At 36.7% G+C, this 23,215-nt stretch overlaps 1 protein-coding gene across 1 annotated transcript in view; it reads right to left on the bottom strand.

The window, feature by feature from the left end:
* Nucleotides 1-23,215, bottom strand: part of SLC2A13 (solute carrier family 2 member 13) — a 359,276-nt gene that overhangs the window by 272,034 nt on the left and 64,027 nt on the right. Inside the window, exon 3 of the mRNA XM_054442881.2 lies at nt 9,236-9,444. Coding sequence (XP_054298856.1) covers nt 9,236-9,444 — 209 coding nt within the window. The remainder of the gene's footprint in view (nt 1-9,235; nt 9,445-23,215) is intronic.

The following is a 23,215-nucleotide window of genomic DNA, read 5'->3' on the forward strand; positions in this document are numbered from 1 at the left end:
CCAGAGACCTCGCCCAGGCAATGGCAGCAAGAACAGAGAAGAAAAAAGAGATGGGGAATACAGACTCAACATGGAAGCAACTGAACTATTTTGCCAACTGATTTTGAATTTCATTGTCTTTTTCACATTTTTTATAGTTGTTTGAATGCTTTCCTTTTAGAAAAGGATATTCTTAAGGACATTTGATTGTTAGGTTCTAAGCTCTTTAAGAGCAAGGACAGTGCCCAATTTCTTTTTTTTCCTAATATTTACATCCAAACTGCATGGCACAGATGTGGCATGAGATGCAGTCTACAGAGCAGAACGGGGAGAAGCTGGAGTGGTAGCAGCTGGGACCCAGATCCCACCTCCTTCACTTCCTAGCTGTTTGCCCTTGCCAGCACTCCATTTTCCCAGTACCACGTGGATTATAATGTCTGTTTTAGGATTGTTTTAAGAATGAGAGTGAAAAGAGAAAGAGAGAATGTGTTTCTATAGATGTGCTTGTAACATTTATAGAAATGGGCATTCAGGAAAAAGAAATTGTTACTAGTATTTTCACACTAGTTGCCCCTCCCCTTTAGGAAAGAACAGTTACTGGGCTCAGTTTTCTTAAAAAATTATCTTGAAGGTTTATTTTATTCTAAGAGATGTGCAGTGGGAGTCATTTTCAAGGAAGTACCTTGAAAAATCCAGGGGAAAAACTGTACTGAAAAATGTGAGACACTTACACAGCAACTGATTATAGTTCCAGCTTCATAAACCTAATAATTTTCTCCTCACTGTATCCTGCCAAGGACACACCTCCTTATTGAAGGCTCAACGTTTCAAGAAATAGTAGGTGTTAATAAGTGAGTTAACTGAAATGTGCATCTAAAGCAAGGTATTCAGTCAGATACTGATTAAAAATACTGCTTAGTACCAAAGGGTTTAGAGGGCCTCAGGTTAAGAGGAGAAAATTAATGGCATCTGACCACTGTAGCTCCCCAATACAAATCCAACTTAAAATATGAGGGAAAAAATAAGGTTTCTTTGATTTTTTTAGAAACTCTGAGAAGATCTCCGCTGACATCTGAGAATAGGCAGGTTTCTTCAGATAGTATATGACATGGTGATGTGGTTTGGCTCTGTGTCTCCACCCAAATTTCATGTCGAGTTGTAATCCCCAGGTGTCAAGGAAGGGACCTGGTGAGAGGTGATCAGATCATGGAGGCAGTTCCCTCACGCTGTTCTCATGATAGTGAGTGAGTTCTCACGAGCTCTGATGGTTTAAAACTGTGTGGCTTTCTTCACTCTCTCTCCTGCGGCCATGTGAGACGTGCCTTTCTTCCCCTTCACCTTCCACTATGATTCTGAATTTCCTGAGGCCTTCCCAGCCATGCAGAATTGTGAGTCAATTGAACCTCTTATCTTTATAAATTACCCAGTCTTGAGTAGTTATCACAGTGTGAAAATAGACTAATACACATGGCCATTGATATTCTGATTCTACAGACTATCCATGGAATTGTCTTGTTAAACTAAAATGTCCCAACACTAAAGAATGGCTCCTGTGCCTTCCCCTTTGAGGTGGGAAAAAAAAAAGGGTTTTCTTCAGGACCTTCTGGTAACCTTCTACAAAGATCAGGTAACCTTTAAAGGGCATAGCAATTTGTTGTATCTTGAAGAAAAAATGTCTCCAGATCATGGTTTTACTTATGAAGCAGACTATCACCTATACTGAATGATGGATTTCGAGTTAAGTTGGAAGTGAGCTACCCTGAGCAGCAACTGATGAATTACATTCATTTTCAAATGCCTACTTTGTGGGGTTTTTTTTCATTCCATTTAATCGTATTAAATACAGAGCAGTAAAATATAGTATGAACCTAACGGTAAGTGGGAAAAAAAGAGATCTTTTAACAAAGTCACAATTCTTTCTGCATGGATCTTTTTTTATGAGATATGGATTTAAGTACATCTTAGCAAGAAAACAAAAATATAAAGCTTTGAAGTATTACCTATCTACTTACTAAGACAATCTGGATTTTCCATATAAATCAAGGAAAATGACTAAAAGCCTACAAGTAATCTGAAAAATGTTTTCTTCTCCCGTGAGTATGCTGAGTGGAAAATCTCTGTGCTGTTGTTTATCCCCATGTAACAACAGAACAGTCAATGACATTTTAATGTAAAATTCAAGAATGATTCCAATTCTGCGTAAGATTTTAAAAGTTCTCTGGGGTTTAGAAAATCGATGACAACCTTTATTTAAAGCCATATTGAATGAAATAGTGTTTCTTTTAAGTAAGTCAGCATGCCTAAGAAAATAAGTTTTACTAAAAACTGAACAGAGTTGTGTATTGTTTTAATAGTCCTTCAGCTTACAGCTTAACATAAGGATTGAGAATTAAAGCAGCTTTTTATCTGACCTTTTGTTTTAATCTACTGTTTACCAGCCTAATACTTTGACAATTTTTGGAATTTTACAACCAACTCTAGAATATTGGATATAGAAATGTTTTCTTTGCCAATATTCAGAAAATTGCAGGTCATCTTACCAAGAACAATTTATCAATATCTATTTAAAGTTCACGTAGTAAATGACATCCATGCATTGTTTTGGGTCAGATAACACTGTACTACTACCACATGAAAAAAATAAAAGCAAACTACCAAATATATTAGGGAGAATGACTACTTTCCTCTAAGTGCAGCAGATGTCAATTGCAATGAGTATTTGACTGCAGTGTCATTATGCTGAAATTGGATTTCTAAAGAAACGTACAGAAGAATTTCTATCAAAATATGATAAATATTTACCCCCTCTGACCTCTCTGCAGAATATGATTTGCTGAAAGGGCCACAGTCAATATCAATTCACAGAAAAAGAAAATGACTTACGAAGGTAGGTAAGACTTCATGACCAAATTGCAAAATTACTAGAGGAAAAAAAAAAAGGAGATGCAGCTGTCCCTTCCTATACACGACAGACATGACCCTCAAGGAACTGGAGGTAAATCAAATCATGTTTTAAAATGAACTCACAGGAAGCTCTTGAATAAGTTCTCTTCCCTACAATACTCTTGCTTTCCAGACTAGAGATCAAACTCTTTGGCAAAGGCAAAGCCAACGTTCACCCAGATTCCTGAGCTCATTCGTTGATAAAATTAAATAATGGAAATCTTGCTGGCTTGCATGTTTTCACATAGATTACATATCACACAGGTAACCTGAATGCCCTACTACAGTGACTAGCAACTAGTGGGCCTGCATCTAATTCCAATCTGAAATATTAGCTAGTGCCTCTGGGTTGCTACTTTTCCTATATGACTAAATGTTGAGATTTTACTGACCAAAGGGTAGGGCCAATATTCTGGCTGGCATTCTTCTGTTTAATAAGTCCATTTTGAAAGTACATGATCTAGATGATCTAGGTAATATTAACTGTAAAACAATTTTTAAGGCCGGGTGTTGTGGCTCATGCCTGTAATCTTAGCACTTTGGGAGGCCAAGGCAGGTGGATCACTTGAGGTCAGGAGTTCAAGGCCAGCCTGACCAACACGGTGAAACCCCATCTCTATTAGACATACAAAAAATTAGCTGGGCGTGGTGGTGCATACCTGTGGTCCCAGCTACTGGGGAGGCTGAGGCAGGGGAATCACTTGAATCCAGGAGGCAGAGGTTGCAAAGAGCCAAAATTGTGCCATTGCACTGCAGCCTGGATGACAGTACAAGACTGTCTCAAAAAAAAAAAAAAAGTTTTAATACGTAATTTTTTAACACGGAATTCACCACCTCCCCCCCCAAAAAAAAGCCATTTTCTTTTAGGGGAAAAAAAAGCCTATGACCATTTTTAAGTTCCTTGGATTGAACGCATGCTATAAATAGATTTATAAAAGGCTGCTCTTTACTGCCCTAAGGCGTGCAGTCAGTGTTTCCCTTGCCTTCCTTCCTTTACTCAATCTGTCATTGCACTGATGCTGTCCTAATAACCTCATTCTCCCTAAACATACTGCTTTTTTCTTTCCCTAGCTTTTTGCAGTGGTTCTAACACCATCATCTGTATGTTTCTCTAGAGAAAGCTTTTGTTGTTCATGCTTTTGTTGTTCATGCTTTCCTTCCAATGATCCTGCCTTAGCACAATGATCCTGCCTTAAGCATCCAATGATCCTGCCTTAGCATCCCCACTTCAGAGTGGAGAGGAGGATGACAGAGATGGTGCCTTATCTAAGACCTCCCAGAAGCTGTGCCTGAGGGGCTCCTGCAGCGGGGCCAGGGGGCTTCTTCTGACAAGTCATGGCAGCAACAGCCTTTGCTTTCCTTTCATCTCATCTCAGGGTACACTTGTTCGCTGGTACAGGATAAGAAACTAAAGAAGTCAAATAAGCGCTATCAAACAAGGTTATATAAAGCACATGAAAACACACCTCTCATTTCTGGATTGTTCCCTAAGACTGCCTTCAGAAGAATCCTGTCTCTTCTGTTGGTTGACTTTACTTCCTTTGTCGTGGGAGACAATTTTTAACTTTCAGGAACTAAAGCTCCTAACAAAGACTCTATGCCTTCTATATTCCCAGTAATCTAAGAAATGACCTCTCATCTCTAGTGACATGGACAGACCCTACTTTTAATACCATCTCTAATGAATTTGCCCAGGAGAGAAACTCCAAACTCTTTCAGGACATGTCTGTCAAACTGAGGGATACATATCCCAGGGATATAAATGACAGAGTGATGGGTTCCATGAAGCCAATGAATGAAAACTAGAACTATTTAGAAAAAAACATGTTTAGAGTCAAGTAAAACAGTTACATTATAGAACAGAATGCAAACTTTGGTTAATTTCTAGGATAAAGCAGGAAAATTCAAATATATTTGAGCTTACCACAGCTGCTTCCTGTTATAATAACCAGGCCCCAAAGGGCCTGCCTCTCTTCACTCAACTTTGAAGCTAAGCAGAAAAGTTTGCCAATCATTGCTTAAGTAATTACCTACGTCTCTATCAGGATTCTGTATCTGTTGATAATACAGGCCATGACTCTATTACACATCTGTGCAATATGACATAAACTAGGAAAACAAACCAGACATACCACAAAATGATGGAAATCATATTAATGTTTCTTTGTATTTAAATTTGCTTTCAATTCTGAAAACAGTAATTGTGCCCCTACTAATTTAACACTTAGGCTTGGGAATCTGAGATAAAAGATGTATAGTTAGTTCTTACTGCAATATCTTAGAAGTCTGGTACATGTACACCTTGTAGCTATGATCAAAACTTGCAAAAATCAATCTGGCCCACTTAATAAAACAGAATTTTGCATTTGCTGTTTCCTCTCTCTGGAACAGTCTTCCCTCCAGTTCTCTGTATTGCTGATTCCTTTTCACCCTGCAAGTTCATCTCTTCAGACAGGCTTTCCTAACCATCCCATGTAAAGTACCCCTTTTCATTCCCTCTATAAGCGTTTTATTATTCTGTTCATCTTTTTCAAAGCAATTACCATAATTTGTAGTTATCTAGTAGTTAATTGCTCTTTCATTTATTGTGTGCCTTATCCAATGAGAATGGACCAGAATCTTGTCAATCTTAGTTACTGCCACATCCCCACCTCTGATGCATGTCACTCGATAAATACTTTTGAAAGAAATACTGCTGCACAGCATTTAGAAATAAAGAGGAGGCACTTCTCACAGACTTTCAAACCCCTAAAAAAACAGACCTTGGAGCTATTATAATCTGGTTTTCTTTTCTTACAAACCTAAAAAGAAACTGAGGCGCGGCAACTCTCCTGAGATTCATTTTAAGATGGCAAGTTTGAGACACAGCCAGTGATATTCTTCCATCTCCCTGTCTCCCACTCCAGCGAGCTCTCTAAACCAAGCTGTTGTTTCTGCTAGTCTTACTTTATTATTCCTACAGGATGTATAAACAGTGCTGAGCACACGTGAAAACCAAATGTTTGCTTCTTTTCCCATACTGCCTTTTTGTTGTTGTTTTGCCAACTATAGTGGAAAAAAACACACAAGACATTGGATGCCATGCAAAAGAGTCTGACCTCAATGCCATGGGCAGAAGAGATGAGATTCCACTGCACTCCAACCTTATTCCATGGTATGGCCTGGAAGCCTCAACTTTGCTGCTGACATGGCCAGAGCAACTGCGATATCTACTATATAAAGTGTGGTTTTAAACCAAGAAAAATGCTCTATGCACTAACAATCTCACACATCCAAAAAATAAATTAATGTAGCCAATACACACTTCAGTAGCTAGTCTTATTTTCCTCAAAGAGGTCAAGTTTAAATTCAAGTGAACAAGAAAAAAAAATTCCTATGAAAAGAGAAGGATCACATATGCAAGTGTCATGACAGTCACAAGTCACAAATCCACTGGGGAACTACTAGACAAGACATGGTTTACTGATTCAGAATCAGACCTATTTATTAGTAAGCTCAATGGGAACAGGTATCTAAGCCACCATGTTTGATAAAACATTCCTCCTTATAAGAAATAGGGTGTCTTAAACAACGTCTTTCTAAATTCCTGGACTATCAGGATAATTTGTGGTACCTACATCAAGGTTCCCTTCAGGCAGCTGCACTCTACTGCCCACAGTTCCCAGGCTTGATGTTGTGGATCAAAACTCTCAGGATCCATGCACAGATTAACAGGCCATTCTCTAACCCTTCAACACAATGGCTGATTCATCTTTCCTGTGCCAGTGCATTTTTATTACTGTGAAGTTAGCCATTCCTTTATGTGCATTTGTCCATCTAGCCTATCGTTCTTGAACGAAGCATGATGGAGGGACAAGACCATGTCAGCTTGCTAACTCTCTATTTTCCAATTAAACTGACCCAGAGTCTTGCTCCCGGACATTACAATACTGATATACAATTCACAGTTCTGCAGACCATGTTTTACTGTGGTCAAGTTTCTTAATCATAAAAAATCAGGTCCTCAATCACTGGTGCCATGTAATCTGGCAAATCTGTCTGAATGCATTCATGCCATAACGCTCTTAACTGTGTACTTCTTAAAAAGAACGTAAGATTAGCTTTTAAATTAAGCAAGATGATATTACTTCAAATAATACAAATCCAGAAATGGATAGGTTAATAATCCTATTAGTTCCAAAGTTTAGAATATTTACTCAAGCATGAGCAAACGTTATTAGGATCCAGTGAATAACATTATAGTATTTTTAAAAACCTGTGCCAAATGTGAATGTAAAACAAAACTGGGGAATATGGAATTATTTTATCTATATCCAAGAAAAGGGGCGCTATTTAGCTCCCAAAGACTTCTGATAAAAACTAAAGCAGATGTTGATAATTGCAACCCTATGTGCCCCAGATTTCTTTAAAAATTCATTTGGTTATATATTCCATATAATGTATAAAACTCAAACAGGATACACTGTCAACACTGCATGGCTAGAGTAGTCAGACATATTTTTAAGTAGTCAAAATGAAGCTATATCCTTAATGCTTTGCAATAAAATCAATGATATCCATATCCCTAAACAAGAAGGCTTTTAAAAATTAAATTGTCTTATCCTTTATATAAATTAATAAAAATACAGGCTCTAAATAGTATTTAACAATTTTTCTTTTACTCTGAAAAGTTCTTCCACTCACACATAATTTGTACATGAGTTTCAAATGTACGAATTACTACAATTAAAACAAATTCATGGCCAGGTGCGGTGGCTCACGCCTGTAATCCCAGTACTTTGGGAGGCCAAGGTAGGCAGATCACCTGAGGTCAGGAGTTCAAGACCAGCCTGGCCAACATGGTGAAACCCCATCTCCACAAAAAATAGAAAAATTAGCCAGGCGTGATGGCCCATGCCTATAATCCCAGCAACTCGGGAGGCCGAGGCAGGAGAATCACTTGAACTCGGGAGGCGGAGGTTGCAGTGAGCTAAGATCAAGCCATTGCACTCCAACCTGGGCAACAGAGTGAGACTTCATCTCAAAAAAAAAAAAAAAAAAAAAATTCGTATTTCATTTGAGTTACTGAGAAGAGGAATTTAGACAGGAGCATAAAATAAGTTGTCATTTAAATAGATATTTTAAGATGATAGTTTTTAATGAACACGATGTTTAACTCAGTAAAACTTTTTGTTAAAGCAAAATTCTCCTTAATCTTTGCACTAATATATTACCCTAGAAATGCTGACATTGCTGGACACCTGGCTGATGCTCAAAAAGTGTTAAAAAAAAATGAACTTCACATAGAATGGGCTCACAGTTTGTTGAGGCTTTGATCTCAGCAACAAAGTGACAGCATCATGCTATCGTGCTATAGGTAGGTAAAGTTAAATCAAGCCACATGTGGCTAACACAGAGACCAGCTTCTTCAGAGTGTTCATCCTGTTGTTCCAGGAAGGCAACAATGGTCAGCTCCACCAAAAATGGTAGGAGAAAGTAGACTGGACAGACCTTCTAACACCTGTGTAGACATGTATCAGCAAAGGAGTGGGTGTGCTTGGCATTTTCTCAGGTATGAAAAATAATTTGACTAATATAAATCTCCCTCTCCCCTTGAGCTAACAATTAATGTAGAGGCAAAAGGAAGCACAAGAGAAAATAAGACCAATTTGGGATATGTGAAGTGAGCAGGCTAACTGTTATTGTTGAAAAAATGTATTTTGAAATGTCTACCTTTTCCTCGTTTACATCCTACAAATCACTTACCCAAATCAGGCTGTCAAGATTATAGATCCTGCCTCAGAATTGTTTGGTAAATTTCTATGTGAAATCTTCTTCAAAAATAAATTCATCAACATAAATTAACAAGAGACTTTTTTTGGTTTTCTGACATGGTGAATTTCAGAATAGACAACGAATTAAATATTTTAATGGAAATAGGGAAACACAAACTTATCCCTAAACTAGTACATGAGGTACTCATATGCTTTATAAAAATTAGTATGAAAATTAATGTAACACATGTAAACAAAGCATTTTAATTTCTTACAAAGATTATTTTGAAAACAGTTCAATAGCTTTTAAATGAATATGGAAGGTCAATAATACATATATAATTTATATATGATATTTATGTATAAATATGGATATTTATATTTATATCCATATTTGTATTATGTATAAATATGGATATTTATATTTATACATAAATATCCACATATTTATACATAAATATCCATATATTAAAATATATTATATACACACACACACAAAATAATGACAAATAAGACCACTGTATAGTTTTTAAATTCATATAAGTATAAAGTCTGTATACCTGAGCCAACCTCTTTTTCCTCCTCTTCAATGTTGTTTTTGATGCTATCATATTCCTCATCAATGGTCTGGTTACCACGCATCTGAGATAAAATTCTACGGGCCTTCTGAGTCTGTCCTTTCTGAATAAGCCATCGAGGGCTTTCAGGCAAAAAGAGAAAGCCAAAAAACTGTATAACCGCCGGAATTGCTGCGAGTCCCAACATGTACCTGCAAGAAAAAAAAAATCCACATTTACTGTAAAATTTGCTCTTACCATCATGTGCTCACCACATACTTTTGTGTTGTGTTGACAACAATAATACTTAATGTGAAGTTAGCCAGAATTATTTGTGCATTTATGTGTGTGTCTGTCACTAGGAAAAAAGGATATTTTTGTGCTGCACTAAAAATTAAAAAATGAGAAAAATCTAATTATTTCTCTATCTTTCCCACAAATTACACTGAAAAAGAATGAGCAAAAGCTACAATAATTATGTATACACATTCTAAACCAAACCTATTAAGCAAAATGTCATAATCACCATTCCTATGTAAGGCTAACATATGTAATTTTGTATTTTACAATATAAAATGAGGCTACGATAAAACTTTCTGATATCTGCTTAAAAGGCACACTTTTCATTAAAATAAGTGCCCAAATTTGTTTCTTTATAGTTATTTCTGACTTGTGAATCATTAGTTATAATTTTGTTTTTACAATTTTCCTATTTCATTTTGCCATCAAGCATCATGTTCATCATCATTAACTGAGGAATGCGGGCCCACAGGAAAAAAAAAGATGGAGTCAGAAACCAGTAATCCTAATAAAAATCTGCTCATGTTGTTATAAGTTATCTGTTATCTCTTTAAATATCTATTCTTAATGGCTGGCAAAATTCAAAATAGCAAATAACAATATCATTTTACAAAAATAGTAACGAGTATATCAATATCAAAGATCTCTCCAAATTATGATCACCAGACTGATTTCCTAACATCTCTAAGGCCTCCATCTTTTTGAACCAAAGGGGTTGAATTAGATAAAATTTAAGCTGTCTTTCAAATGGAAACTTCCATGCATCTAGGATACCTGGTTGTTTTCTGTTAATCCAACTTCTCTAGGTATGTTCTAGGGTAGATTCCTAACAATAGAGCTCAGCAGGCCAATTCTATTTCTATAACAAACCACACTGATATGCCTAAGTCATGGAAGTCACTTGGCTCAATATATTTTTCAAAGCTATTCTACCTTTTAAGCTATGCTAAACTGATAGTAGCCTTAAAGTCTCCAGAGATAAATCTCACAAAATAAGTCTGCTATTTTCCATGCAATTTCATTTTAATTAAAAAACCAGTAGAAGAAAAAATATGATCATTACATGGGTAGTAAGAATACCTCCTACTATAAATTACAAACTAAAACTACACATGGAAACAGAAAAATTAACCAGGATATGGAAAGTAAATAAACTATTTATGAATGAATGACTAAATGAGTCAGTTGGCCTGCAATGTTAAATCTTATTAGAGGTGTCTTATGCTTTAGGCCATAGATTGTGATAATTACACCAATATTTAGTCACTCCTGCCTCTGCTCACCCACAGAGCACACAGTTTAATCTTAATTTATTTCTCTGTATCTTGTATTATAATACATTATTTATCTATCCCAATCAATTGCTTAACATTATTTAACTTTGTATTCAGCATAGCATTTAGTCATCTTGCACACGGTAGGCATTGAGTACATATTTTATGAAATAATACATAAGCACCTGTATATCTAAACTTTCTACATTAACTAACCAGAAAATAACTGTGCTTTGGATTTATATGACAATATCTTAGGTAACAACTCTTCTGGGTCATTTAGCTCTGCAAATTTACTTGCACAGTAATCCCTTCCAACCAAACCATTCATTATTCTAGATATAACCGGACCGTCTCTTCTGGAAGAGTCCTTGGATGAGAGCTACAGAGATCAGCTCACAAAAATATGTACTTCTGGCCTCTTCCCCTTAAGATGTTAACTGGTATAATTTAATCTGTTATTTAAATGTATGTCTTATTGCTGTAAATCAATAAAACTTCCATCTGAGCTGTGTCAAAGAAATGTTTAAGCTATATTGCTAATTATTTAAAAGGGATTTTTTAAGGTAGACCCTAGATATACTGGATTAGGAAATAAATTATAAAAGTCCTAAAGGTGAAAGCCTTTACGTTTCATTTATCTACACCTCTCATGATCTTTCCAAAGAAAGATCATGAATTAAGATAGAAAAGCAGCAGATAATACTTCAAAAAGCACTGAAATGAATGTAGAAACTGAATCATTTTCAGGTCCAAGATGCTCACATAATATTTTGCACCCTGCTACTTGCTATTAAATCCCAGGATGCAGAATTTTTACAAGATTTTTTTTAAACAGAAAAAAAAGAGAAGGGAAGAGAAGAGAAAAGAGAAGACAAAAAGAAAAGGAAAATACAAATATATATATTAGCCTATGTTTGTTAAGTGAGCTACAGAAGACAGAATAGGCCTTCCCACCTTTTGAAATCTGTGCAAGAGTCTGGGTCTGAAATGTACAATTCTGTTGCCCTAACGCGGGGAAAAAGAATTTGTACCCTGCTGCCAATCTTTAAGAATATTAAAGCTTCTTTCCAGAGATTAGCCAATAAAAAAATGTTTTAAACATTTGTATCCTAATACTTCTAAAAGTAAAATGAGAAAGCTTAGTTTGTTTTAATTACCTTTCACGATGAAAATATTTTGATATGAATAATTTTCATGGCTTTGAAGAAATGCAATACACAAGATCAGAGCTTATATGACAGAGAGGACACAGGAACAGATCTGGGTGTCACTTCAGCTATGGGCATACAAACCACAAGAACCTGGTCAAGTTACTTACCATTTTATTTATTTATTTATTGTTTGAGATGGAGTCTCACTCTGTCGCCCAGGCCGGAGTGTAGTGGCGCGATCTCGGCTCACTGCAACCTCCTCCTCCCAGGTTCAAGCAATTCTCCTACCTCAGCCTTCTCAGTAGCTGGGACTACAGGTGCGTGCCACCATGCCTGGCTAATTTTTGTATTTTTAGTAGAAATGGGGTTTCAAAATATCGGCCAGGCTGGTCTCGAACTCTTGATCTTGTGATCCGCCCGCCTTGGCCTCCCAAAGTGCTGGGATTACAGGCACGCGCCACTGCTTTCGGCCAAGTTACTTAACATTTTAACACACAGGTGACAATGTCTATTTCATAAGACTACTGGGAGAATTAAGTGAAATCATTCACCAAGGCAGAGAGGATGCTCGGTAAAAAATGTTTCACCTCCCTGAACTCCTAACCACGCAATCAATTCACTGTAACGTGTTTGTTCTGGCTGTATCACCCAACTAAATTTTCAGCAGGTAGAACTAACCAATTTCTTTCTTAAGAAAAACATTCCTCTAACAATGTGCAGACTGGAGAATAGGAAAGATAAATAAGAGGCTGTTTTGCTGTGGTACTAATAAAAATTTCAACATGAGACAAAAAGAGAAGGATCTTTATAAACTAAACTAAGGCAGTAGTAGGACTGCCAGTCCTCTAAATCCAAGGAAAGCAGGAATTAGATGAATGACAAGAGTATTGTGATGTACTGCGGCAGGCAGTCCCCAGAAAAGCAAGTAGTCTCCTATTGATACAAGAGATCTCATTATTCTAAATTAAGTCAGGGATTCTAAACCTGGCTTCACATTAGAATCACCTAGGGGGCTGGTAAAACCTACCAGTTTCCAGGCCCCACCCTTCCCCAGGGATTTTGATTAATTGATCTGGGCTCTGGGCCCAGGGAGTTGTTTTTGTAAAAGCTCTACAGGTGGTGCTAATGTGCAGTTGTGGCTGAGAACCAAGGCTCTAAATGATTTTAAAACCCGGGGTAAACCTGAACAACAAGCACCCAAGGTCCACACCTTACGGCAGAAGCCATTTATCTTCTACGGACAAGCAAGCGCACCAGACAAACACACAGTCAAGCAGACATGCCAAGCTCTCATGAGTTTTAAAATCTTTAGTATGTTCTTTACCATCATGATCACTCATCTAAAGATTTAAAATTTTCTAAACTTACAGTTACAAAATGAACTATTTTCTGGCACAGCTAGCAGTACCAGCACCTGCCTACCAAAGCAGGCCATTTAAAGGGAGAGGAATGCTTCCAAATGACAAGGTTAGGCCAGCTGTCAACAAGAACAATCCCATCAATTTCACCTCAGGTTAAGCCTTCTCAATTCCAGAGACCGAAGCTCTGTGAATCGTGGATCCTGCATTCATGGGGCCAGACCTCCTGCTATGGCTCAGCTGAGCAAGCCTGCTGTCTCTTCCATCAGATGGCCAGGGGCCTCACAACAAACCAAACAGGTCCTTCACTGAACTAAACATTCACTCTCATTCCTGTTTTAAAGCAATCCTGCTACTCTCACCTATGTAAGTAAAGACAATAATCCTCTAATATCTGCTTCCTTAAGTTACAGAATTTTGCACTTCATGATCATTGACCTCCTCTCTGAACTGATAACATGAGTTAGCATGTTATCTGCTCTTTAGTAGTTCCAGAGGTATGATGATTATGTTCCAAATATGTGAAAATCTAGTTGAATGCACAATCTCAGCATAGACATGTAATTGTTTAGTAACAACAATACTAATAGCAAAAGTAACAGCTAATGTGTAGCACCAGTTACCGTGTGCCAAGCACTGTTCAGAACAGTTAGGAAACATTTACTCCTATGATTTCACAACAACCCTATGAGGTGAGTGCCATCATTATCCCCACTTTATAGACAAAGAAATGAGGCACAAAGAAGATACATGGTTAGTATGCAACAGAACTACAGTTAAAATCCAGGAAGTCTGGCTCCTACAATAAATGTTTATTGTAAGTCAAGCTATATTAACTGTTCAATAATTACTTGATAATTAATTCTGGAGAACACATAAAAAAGTGTATTAATTTACTTTAGCTTCATGTTTAAAGAATTCAGAGGTTCCCTTTGGAAGTATTATTCCCTCACCTCTGTTAAATGCAGTAAAACACTGCAGAAATAACAAAGCAAAAGCAAAGATGGCTGGCTGGGAGCTGTCACTCCTAATTGTGCCCAGCACAGGTGCCCAACACAGTATCACCCACTGGGCTGGGTAACTGCAAGCTGGATTTAAATAACACAGAACTGCTAGTAGGAAATGGAATATCCTGTGATTCTCTCAACACCTATCCTTACTAAATCAGAACTCCCTAAAAGCATTACTGTTAAAATAGCTGACTACTAGTTAAAATACCTCATGTGTAAAGGGTAAATTTGTACTGCTTATTTTGATCACTGTGCCAAACTAAAGTTTTATTTAATGTTTCTTTAACATAACTAGTCTATGTTCTTTAACATAGACTAGTAAGCTTTTCATACAGGAAAAATTTGGATAACAAGAAGGTAGGTATTTTCAAAAAACCATTAGGAGCAAAAATATTCAATTGCAAGATTTTAAAGGATTTGATCCTTTGAAAATATTTTCTACGATGAATATGATAGATCGAAAGTTGCTTTCTCTTTATTTTTCAATCTCTGCATCCCAAAGGTTTCCCCAAGCCTCACTCCTCCTGAAGAGTACAGGAGTGAATAACTGCGTCCTGCATTTGTGCTGTTTCTTTCCCTTCTCCCCTATGTTCCTGTTCCTCCTTAAATTCCCAAATGACATGAAAAAGTTGCCAATGCCTTACACTGGAAGATCTATATGATCTGTGGTTTTCATTTTAAGTCAAGCTGTAATGGAAAAACTATCCTAGTTAAGGGAAGTTTATTACACTACATTATATTTTTTAAAAACATGCAATTGTTTTTATAGCCCTTGAGGAGCTGAATTCTACTAAGAGAAGACACTTTTCACATTGAGAGGCACAGTAAAGGTTTTCAGACACCATACTCATTTAGCCAATTATCCTCCCAACAGGCCATGAAAGCACTAAGGTACAGGTCAACTATCACTTCCTTACTGGTTTCCCAACTTCATGTAGTCAAAACTGTGGTTCCAAGCAAAATAACCACCTCATACTTTTTAGTCACAGTTAATCTTGATACTTTCTGAAACACTAAGATTGGCTCACTGACAATCTCTGAAATGTCATCCTGAGTACAGTGGGGCTTTTTAGCAAATTTTCTAATAATATCCAATACTGTCTTAAACTAAAAAAAATGAAATGAAAAAACTGTATCTGTAATTCCAATTAAGTTTTATTTCCACTCTGTCTTCTGGCTTGCACTTTTGCTATTTATTAACAAATCATGTCCATGTTAGCCCATTCTGAATAGCTCAGAGGAATATTATAAATATTAAGATGATGTATTATTTAAAATTCTATAGCTTCAAGTTGGAATCCTTTCACAAATAACTATAAAATAAACTCAAAATCTTCTTTTCCTGCATTAGTTCACTGAAAATAAAAAGGGTTAGCAATTAGAATCAATAGATTCTTTGAAAACACTACCTAATGAAGATATATTGTGTTTGCTTGGAAAGCGAAGCCTTGTGATTTCTCTGAGCTGTTACTCAGCTATTTACCCAGCAAACATCTCCTGAATGTATGTTAAATGCCAAGCATAAAGCTAATCACTGAGCATCATGAATAAACTTACCCAGGGATGGCATCCCCCCGAGCTGGAACTTTCCAATGATAAACAGGACAGTGAAACATTTTCCCCTTAAAAAAGCATAACTCAAACCCCTTCAACCTCATCCAAGAACACTGTGCCCTTAGCCCTACATCCAGAGCTATCCAACTACATTGTTCAATGTTCCAATGAATTTTGAATTTTTCATATACTGAAGGAATAATCACATGAGTGATGTGTTTACTAAAAGATCTCTATCCATGGATTTACAAAAGAAATGGTCATCATTATTGATCAATAACTAGATATTTACATGATAACATGGTCATCAAAGATGTTATGATTTATGTCATATGTTTCTACTTAATGCAAAAGTTTTAGATGCAAGCAGATAACACTGAATTTAGCCAGTTGCTAGAGTTATGTTACAGCAACTTACTTGGTAACATATTTTTAAATTTTAGTTCATGCTTCACAAGTCTATTTTAGCAGAAAAGAAAACATTGCCACATTGAGATCCCAGGCTGGAAAGTTACTTTTCCTCTGCCACCAAGGACCATGTAAGACATGCACCCGGATGACTGATACACTTGATAATCAGATGGCAGCTAGAGAATAAACATAAGACCACGGCTGAAGGTACCTAAGAAAAATTTCAATGTGCACAGATGTAATCTTTCATGTTAAAAGCAGGTAATATATGATCTGCAAATGATCAACACCTGTGTTACCTCGAGAAAGATTCTGTGTACACTGTAAACAAACAAACCCTAATTGCCAGGTAAGTAAACATAACAAAATATTAACCCTGTCTACATAGCTTAGAAGAAGACTCCACTAAGTAAATTAATATCAGCACATAAGTGGCTTGGCCAGAGTTATTTAAAATGTCATGATTATAGCGGAAGAAGCAAAATATGTTCTGACAGAATGTGATATTGTTGAAATCAATGAATGTGGCATTTTGCATAAATATTAAGTAGTTTTATACTGTATGGTAAAATATGTTAAGACCTGCACAAAATTCACAGTACTGTTGCTGAAAATAATGTACACACTTCTTAAATATACACATATCCTTTTTTTCCCCCAAACTCTGAGAATCATCCATGAAAAGCTCTGAGCTAGGGATTACAGAGAAACAGTAATGATCAACAGACATCCCTTGCTTCAAGTAACCTATACTCCAGTAATCATCAAACAAAACAGGATTCTTTAACGGCCATGATGGGGGTTTAGGCCCAGTGTAGGAGGAGTTAAGGAGAGCAGTTATTCCAACAGAAGCTATTAGAAAAAAATTCTGGCAGAAACATTTATATTATTCACTGGCCAATGCAGAACAGGAATATAACAGAGAAATCCACCATAAGGCTGAAATTAATTTATTTTTAAGTAAAATTTATATACAAGAAAATGCAGAGATCCAAGGTGTAACCACTCTGAATTTTAAGAAAATATGCACACCCTTGTAAACACTATCTCAATCAAGAAAGAGAACATTTCCATAATTCCAGGAAGTTCTCTCGTACCCCTTTTCCAGTCAATCCCCATTGCCATAGACAACCACTGATCAAATTTCTGTCCCCATCGCACATTGATGAACTTCATATGGAATCATGGGGAATGTACTGTTTTGTGTCTAGCTTCTTTTAATCAGCACAATATTTTAAAAATTCATTCATATGGTTGTTCCTTCTATGTCACTGATTCGTTTATCTACTGTTACCAGACTGTCTTGATTACTTTAGTGTTATAATAAGTTTTGAAATTAGACAGTGAATCCTCCAACTTTGTTCTTTGAGATAGTTTAGCAATTCTAGGTCCTCTGATTTTTCATAAAAAATTTAGAATCAACTTTTCTGGTTGAATGAATGTAAGTGATGATAGTGGATATCTTTGCTTAGCAAACAGTCATAAGGGAAAGCATCATTTTTTCACCACTGAGAATAAAGTTGGCTGCAATTTTTTTTGTGTGGATGTCATTTTCTACTCTGGTTTGCTGACAGGTTTTATCATAAATGAATGTTATTCTCTCAAATATTTTCTCTGCATATACTGAGGTGATCATACAGATTTGCCTCCATTGAATAATTTCAATATGGTGACTTGCATAGATTATTTTTCCATATGCTGAACCAACCAACCTTCCTGGGTCATGATTTATTCCCTTTTACACACTGCTTGGTTCAGTTTTACTAATTTTTTGTTAAGGATACTTTCTGGCCTGAGTTCATGAAATTGGACTCAAATTTACTTTTCTTGTAACAACTCAGGCCCTAGTAATAGAATTATGCTGGCTTCAAAAACCTTATTGGGAAGTGTTTATTCTACCTTTATTTTCTTAAAGTTTTTGTTTAAGATTGAAGCTATTTCTTCCTTAAATATTTTATAGAATTCACCAGGGGCTGGGTGCAGTGGCCCACACCTCTAATCTCAGCAATTTGGGAGGCTGCAGTGGGTGGATTGCTTAAGCTCAGGATTTCAAAACCTGCCCAGGAAACAAGGTGAAACCTCATCTCTACAAAAAATACAAAAATTTGCTGGGTGTGGTTGCATGTGCCTGTGGTCCCACCTACTCAGGAGGTTGAGCTGGGAGGATCCCTTGAGCCTAGGCGGTCGATGCTGTAAGTGAGCTATGATCCTGCCACTGCATTCCAGCCACCTGAGTGCCAGAGTGAGACCTGGTCTCAAAAAAAAAAAAAAAAAAAAAAAAAAAAAAAAAAAAAAAAATTCTATATGGGCCTGGAATTTGCTTTGCAGGTAACTTATTAATAATGATTTAGCTTCTTTAATAAATATAGAGATACTCAAATTTTCCATTTTATGTCCATTTTTGGTAAGTTGTGATTGTCAAGCAAATGACCATCCTACCTAAGTTGGTAAATTTATTGGCACAAAGTTGTTCACAGTTGTTCAAAGTTGTTCCTTCATTATCCTCATAATGTCCATAGAATAACATCCCCTCTTTTATTCCTGATATCGATAATTTGTACTTTATCTTTTTATTCTCAATCAGTTTAATCAGTCATAGCCAGTTTATCAATTTGATTAATCTTTTCAAAGAACCAACTGTTACATTGACCTCTGCTCTTTAATATTTCATTCTTTGTTTTGTCTGGGTTTAATTTGCTCCTATTTTTCTAGCTTCTTAACATGAAACTTAGATCATTGACTTTAAACCTTTCCTCTTCTCTACTATAATCACTTTTAAGCTACATATTTTCATCTAAGCACTGCTGTAGCTGCATTTCACAAATTTTAATATATTGTATTTTCTTTCCATTCAAAGCTATTTTCCAATTTTCCTTCTGATTTCTCCTTAGACCCATGAATTATTTAGAACCTGCTACTTTAATTTACAAAGATTTGCAGCTTTTTCTGGCTATCTTATTGTTATTGGTTTCTAATTTAATTCTGCTGTGGTCAGGGGGCATATATTTCATTTATTTATTTAATAAATTATTAACACTTATTTTATACCCCAGGATATGATGAATTCTGGAGACTGTCTAATGTAAAGTTGAAAAATAATGCATAAGGCCAGGCGTGGTGGCTCACGCCTGTAATGCCAGCCCAAGGTGGGTGGATCACTTGAGCCCAGGAGTTTAAGACAAGCCTGGGCAACATGGTAAAACCCTGTCTCTACAAAAAAAAATACAAAAATTAATGGGCATGGTGGCATGTGCTTCTAGTCCTAGCTACTCAGGAGGCTGAGGCGGGAGGGTCACTTGAGCCCAGGAGGTCGAGGCTGCAGTGAGCCATGTTCATGCCACTGCACACCAGCCTGGGTGACAGAGCAAGATCGTGTCTCAAAAAATAAAAAAGAAAAAAGAAAAGAAACGAAAAAGGGAAAGGGAAGGGGAAGGGAAAGGGAAAAGGAAAAGAAAAGGAAAGGAAAATAATATGTATAGTGCAACTGTTGGATGTAGCAGTCTACAAATGTCAGTTTTGACAAGGTATTTAATAGTATTGTACTGCTTTTTTATAATCTATCTTTTATCTAGTTGTTCTATCATTGTTAAAAAAAAAGTTAAAAATTCTGCAAATATAAGCTCGATTTGCCTATTTTTTTATTGTGGTAAAACATAAATAAAATTACCATTTTATCCACTTTTAAGTACACAGCTCTACAGAATTAAGTGCATTCACACTGTTGGCTAACTGCCAGCTGATAATTTTTGCTTCATGTATTTTGAAGCTATCTTATTAGATAAACTACACATTTTGTATCATTATTATTTCAGATGACTTGGCTCTTTTGTCATTAGAAAATGTCCTTCTTTATCTCTGCTAATACTGTCTCTCTAGAAGTCTACTTTGTGTGACTATTAATATAGCCACACCAGCCTTCCTATACTCACTTTTGTATATTACATCTTTTCCCAACCTTTCACTTTGAATCTAATAGCATTAAAGTGCATCTCTTTAGACAATGTAGATCTGTGCCACAATTTTAGTACACAATAATTTTTTACATTTAATGCAATTATTACCATAAATGGGTTTTAGGTATACCATTTTGCTATTTGCTATTTGTGCCATCTCTTATTCATTCCTGTGTTCTTAATTTATTGCATTTATTCAGCTTATCCAAATATTTTAAGTATTGCGTTTTAATGCTCATAATGGCTTCTTATGTGTTTCCTTTTGTAATATATTCTAGTCATTGTTCTACAGATAAAAACATGCATCTTTCACTTATCAGTCTACCTAGCGATACTGCTGCACCATTTCACAAATATATAACTCCATTTACTGCCTCCAACTTTTTTGCTATTATCAAAAAATTGAGAGGAAGGTACAGAGATCTCCCATACACTTCCTGCCCACGTATGCATAGCTTCCCCAATTATCAACATCTTCCACCAAAGTGGGACATTTGTTGCAAGTGATGAGCCCACATTAGCACATCATTATCACCTATAGTCCAAAGTTTACATTAGGTTTCACTCTTGGTGCTATATAGTTCATGGGTTTGGACAAATGTATAATGGCATGTATCTGCCATTAAAGTATAATAAAGAGTATTTTCACTATCCTAAATATCTTCCATGCTCCATACATTCATACATTCTGTCCATGTTTTATAATGGTCATCTTCAGGGGAATTAGACTTATACAAACTGCTCTGTCATTACCAAACCATGTTTACATTTTCCTGGAAAAAAATCAGATAACTGAAGGTGAGAGCAATTTTTATTGCCAGCTTAAATGCCAAATATAGAGACTTAACCTAAAACATTCTGAAGATAACAGCAAACAATACCTAATAGCACTGAAGAGTTTGTAAGTATGTTCACTGCTACTAACTCATTTGATCCTGTAAATAACATTGTATGACTGCTGGAACACCGGCTAGGTGAGAATATTAGAGCTTAGATGAATTAATTCATATGCTGTGAAAGCAAATCTTAAACATATTCTTCCCACCACACTGTAATATCTTCATGATAAACAGTCGTATTTATATCTTCAGCACTAAGGTATTTACTTTTTGGGGTTGTTTTGACAAAGGGTCTCACTCTGTCACCCAGGTTGGAGTGCAGTGGCGTGATCTTGGCTCACTGCAACCACTGCCTCCTGGGTTCAAGATTCTCCCACCTCAGCCTCCTGAGTAGCTGAGATTACAGGCATGTGCCACTACATCCAGCTAATTTTTCTATTTTTTGGTAGAGATGGGGTTTCACCATGTTGGCCAGGGTGGTCTCGAACTCCTGACCTCAGGTGATCCACCTGCCTTAGCCTCCCAAAGTGCTGGGATTACAGGCATAAGCCATGGCACCTGGCAGGTATTTACTTGTAATCAGACTGTTTGCCACCAATTAATACATGTGTTATCTAAATCTATCATTCTTAAAATGACCACTGCATACTTCTATTTTTAAGATAGTGATTGACTCATATTCTACATTTCATATAGAGCCAAGTACCACTGATCTATTAGCATGAAATTTTAAGAACACATTCTCCAGCATAAATTTGTTTAGAAATAACATCCCCATTTAAATATCATTCTGAGAAGCATCTTATTGACATGGATTTTAAAATTATTATTATTATTATTATTATTATTTGAGATAGAGTCTAGTTCTGTCACCCAGGCTAGAGTGCAGTGGCACAATGTCAGCTCACTGCAACCTCCACCTCCCAGGTTCAAGCAATTCTTTGCCTCAGCCTCCCGAGTAACTGGGATTACAGACGCCCACCACCGCACCCGGCTAATTTTATTTTTTTAGTAGAGACGGGGTTTCGCCATCTTGGCCAGGCTGGTCTTTTTTGAGGCTTTCAATAAACAAATCCAAATCTAATGTGTTATGAAAGTGAGAGCAAAGGATTTCAAGTTCCATCCACACCAACCAAAGGCCGGCCTTCCCACTTCACCCCCAAACTCCCAGATGATCATCATAGCCCTCCTCCTAGCTGCTCTAACTTCTCACTCTTGTCCAAACATGACTGGCTCTTTCAGATGACAGGGCCTTCATTTCACCTAGAATTTCCCTCTCCCTCACTGTACCTGGAATTCTTCTATTCAAAAAGCTCAAATATCTTTCGGTTGTGAGGCTAAGTTATTCACTCCTCTTGGGAGCTCCCATAACACTATATCCATCATTTACTCAACAGACTAAAAAAAGTCTCTCTCCTATATTAGGCCATTAGAGACTTCAGGACAGGTGCACTTCTTGTCCATCTTTCCATCTCTAGTATTAAATACAAGACTAGTATGCAGAAAGTGTCAAGAAACTCTTTTTGAATGAATGAATTATTTCCACACCCACTGATGACTCCAAAAATATAACCTCACACCTGTACCTTGGCAGCAGCCTCACAAATAGGTTTCCTAAATCTACCCAAGAGGCGAGAGCCCCAGTTAGTTCTGGGCATCACTGCCATAGTCATCTTTGACTCCTGTCATGGTACACTCTGCTAAAAAAAATAATAAATTCCCTTTGCCTGTAGACAGAAGTTGAACTTGAATTCATAGACCATTGGAATCTGGCTTCAGCCTCTCACATACATCATCACTGTAGTCTTCATCCTCCCTGATCCTACCCCCGCCTGGTCTACGCTCTGCCTCCCATATCCACCTGTGTCCACCTGAGTCTCATCAGTTCTTCAAAACTCAGCATGTCTCACATTGTGCATGAGTCAGCCTCAGGATACTCAGGAAAATCTCTCCTATAGAGGTTCCCAGGACGAATATTTTGTATTTCTCATTCAATACCTATATCACATCAATTAAATGATGAAACATGAAAATGACTAGCACAACCAGACATTTAACAAATGGTTGTACGTAGTTTAGTGAGGTGGAATAAGATAAGCCTGTTTTTTTTTAAAGTAAATCTAGGAATAA

This window comes from Pongo pygmaeus, chromosome 10 (genome assembly GCF_028885625.2).
Source record: "Pongo pygmaeus isolate AG05252 chromosome 10, NHGRI_mPonPyg2-v2.0_pri, whole genome shotgun sequence".
In the NCBI taxonomy this organism is placed as follows: Eukaryota; Metazoa; Chordata; class Mammalia; order Primates; family Hominidae; genus Pongo; species Pongo pygmaeus.